This window comes from Aegilops tauschii, chromosome 4, assembly GCF_002575655.3.
Source record: "Aegilops tauschii subsp. strangulata cultivar AL8/78 chromosome 4, Aet v6.0, whole genome shotgun sequence".
NCBI lineage: Eukaryota > Viridiplantae > Streptophyta > Magnoliopsida > Poales > Poaceae > Aegilops > Aegilops tauschii.
Window position 1 is genome coordinate 302,592,393 of NC_053038.3, and position 2,977 is coordinate 302,595,369.

Consider the following 2,977-nt stretch of genomic DNA (forward strand, 5'->3'; position numbering starts at 1 on the left):
TTTCGAGCGTAGGATGGGACTGGTTATTGGACCAGGTGTACTTGCCACCACTCATATATATTTCTCTAAGCCCCAGAGTGTTAATGATTGAATTGAAAAGATCAACAGATTTAGATCTGTGCATTTTTTTTGTTTTTCTCTCCATCATGTCTCAAAATATTGAAGTCGCCCCCAACTATATAAGGTACGTCAGTGTTGTGGCAAAAGGAGGCCAGCTCCATCAAGAACTCTCCCTTGTGCTCCTCATGAGCAGAACCATAAACCACTAGGAAGCTCCAGATATTTTTGGTCTTAAGGTCTCTAACATGCATTTGCAGGATATAATCCCCTTTGGTGCATTGTAGCAACTCCAGGTTGCTAATGCGAATACCACAGAGGATGCCCCCCGATTTCCCGATAGCAGGAATCCATTCCCAATGAAAAGAATTGAAGGGATCAAGTTTTCTAATAAGTTTAAGAGTAAAATCCTTCTTCAAGGTTTCTTGCAACCTAAGGAAGTCAATGGAATGGTCATTGATGATATCAGAGAGGCAGGTGGCCATTCCCTTCTTGCCTACCCCTCTGCAGTTCCAAATGAGACCACTCATTTGGAACGTTTAGCTTGTTTTCTGGTTCTAGTGACCCTACTAGACAGGGTAGAGTCACCAGATACATCAGCACCATCCTTCTTATTGTTTTGACTCCTAGTCACAGGCTTAGGAAGTTTAATGTCTATTTTTTCTTGCTTTTCTTAGCAGATCTGGATTTAACTAACTTATCATTGGCCATCTCATCTTCATCAAGCCAGGTTAAATTCAGGGGGGTATCTTTGCCAAGACCATTAGTAACAAACACCTCATCAATGATAACTTGAGGGTTTGTGCTTTTGTCAATCAGATTGGCCTTAACTGTCTCTAATTCCCTCACAATGTTAATACAAGAAAAATCATTATCAGGGATTAGGACCCCCATCTTGGAGGCACGGCTTATAAGTTCAGAATCACCAAGAGCAGCAAAAGTATTCTTATTATTGGGTTTGGTTTTACCTGTCAGGTTTTTGGCATTGATCAGGGTCACTGCTCTTGTTTCCATATTCATATGTTGGAGGTGGGGATTGCGCTGGCTGAATCGGAGGTGAATCTCAGGCGCGAGGGGGGGTGTAGGAATAATCTCCTCACAGTCAGGATGAGGAAGCTGTACCGTGTAGTCCATGGACACCTTCAGGTCTGATCCCATATCTCCAACCACCTCAGAGATCTGGGTTGAATTAGTAACTGAAGAAATAGCAAAAACAGGAGAGGTACTAACAGGTAGAACATTCACCTGCGAAGAGTGATCACTAGCAACCACATGATCAACAGGATCATGCTTGCAGATGTCGCTCTGAGACAGCAAGTACTCATCCCCTTGATGCGTAGCACCAGCAGCCATTTCCAGGGCTAGTTTCTCAATCAGCAACGGGCTGTTAGCCCCACCATTATCACTTTCAGAAGAAGAACTGTCAGCAGGGATATGATCCTCATCCGTAAGTGATGGCAAGCAACAGGCTTTGCCGCCACGGTAGGAGGAGGTTTTAGCTTTTTCAGTTCTCTCTGAGGGCTTGTCATCCTCACCAGGGGGTGTGTCATTTTGTTTGCGTTTAGGAGTGCCATTCTTCGGAACAGCGTAATGTGGTACCTGAACCGGCTCTTCCTCAGGAGTGATATTTCTCACCAGGACCTCTTCAACCTCATAATGAAAGTGATAGAACCGTCCCCCTAAGCATCCTTCAGCTGAGGTAGGCAGCTTATCAACCTCTCGACACCCCAGTTTGACACGCACAGAAGATGGTCGGTTGAGGGTCAACATATCAATGTCCAGGGTCACCCCAACCAGTCCCCCAATGTAAGCCACATTCTTGTCACATCTTTTGTTAGGTGGGATCTTACTAATTTTCACCCAAGCAACTTCCAGCAGACCCTCAGATTCTACATCCTCAGACCAAGGAGTTATACGGACAACTACTCCCAAAGATTTAAGAGGAATATATTCAACAAACAGAGCTTTATCCACCTCTCTTTGGTTAGGGAAACGCATCACATATTGCTTAGGAGCAATCAGGTGAGCCGAACATCTCCACCCCTGACCAATATACTTTTCAAACTCATCTACTAGCTGTTTGGTGGTAACTTCCCCTTCAACAATAGTAATAATGACCTTGACTATCCTCTCACTAGTCTGACTACCAACAGAATAATCATGAATATAGTGAAATCCCTGCCCTCTGGCTTGGAAAGCACACATCGCAGGTATGCATTCCCAGGGAAGAAAATCAGTACAGATCACAGATAGATGGCCTTTCTTTTTGCACGTAACACAAAGAGCTTGCGGACACTTGGCAGTGAAGTGCCCTGCATGGCTACAGATTTGACAAAGCTCAGAGGAAGTAACTAAATGGTCAGGGATACCAGGGGGTTCACGCATCTTGTCAGGAGAAAGGATCTTGTCGTTGTTGTGAGGATTCGAGCCATCCCCCTCGGCTTTCCATCGATCTTGACGGGCCAGTTCATCCTGCTGCGTTCCGGCAGCTTTCTCCCATCGATCGAAGCCAGACTCGTCAGATCCGGACGGAGCGTTGGAGGAGGAGGCCCCCGTCGCCGTCTTGCGGGTCCAGACATGGCTATCACGGCCACGCCCCCGTCCCCCGTCGCCACCTCCAAAGCGGCCGCGGCCACCATCGCCACGGCCTCGCCCCTCACCCCGGTTGAAAACAGCCCGCGCCGCGGCCATGACGACCCGCGCCGAACCCTGTTTCTCTCATCTTAGGTGATTCGCGGAGGGGGGCTGTAGTAGATCTAGGTGGGGAGGGAGAGACAACTTGAGCGAAAGATCTGAGATCACCACGAATTTTCCCCTCCCACCAGCCGAAACATGGATGAACCCTAGGTTTCTCTCTCTCAGGTTTCTCCCAAAAATGGATGAGGCATTCTTCCAGATCTAAAATGGGGGGACGCGAGGT

At 47.3% G+C, this 2,977-nt stretch overlaps 1 protein-coding gene across 1 annotated transcript; it reads right to left on the reverse strand.

Moving 5' to 3' along the window:
- Positions 1-711: 711 nt before the first annotated feature.
- LOC120963405 (uncharacterized) lies at positions 712-2,748 on the reverse strand. The gene has a single exon (XM_040388031.1). It carries the CDS (start codon positions 2,746-2,748, stop codon positions 712-714), a length of 2,037 nt encoding a protein of 678 aa, XP_040243965.1.
- Between the last annotated feature and the right edge of the window lie 229 nt (positions 2,749-2,977).

Excerpts from the sequence above, each read along its gene's own strand:
- LOC120963405 (XM_040388031.1), bottom strand. The coding sequence starts at position 2,748 with ATGGCCGCGGCGCGGGCTGTTTTCAACCGGGGTGAGGGGCGAGGCCGT.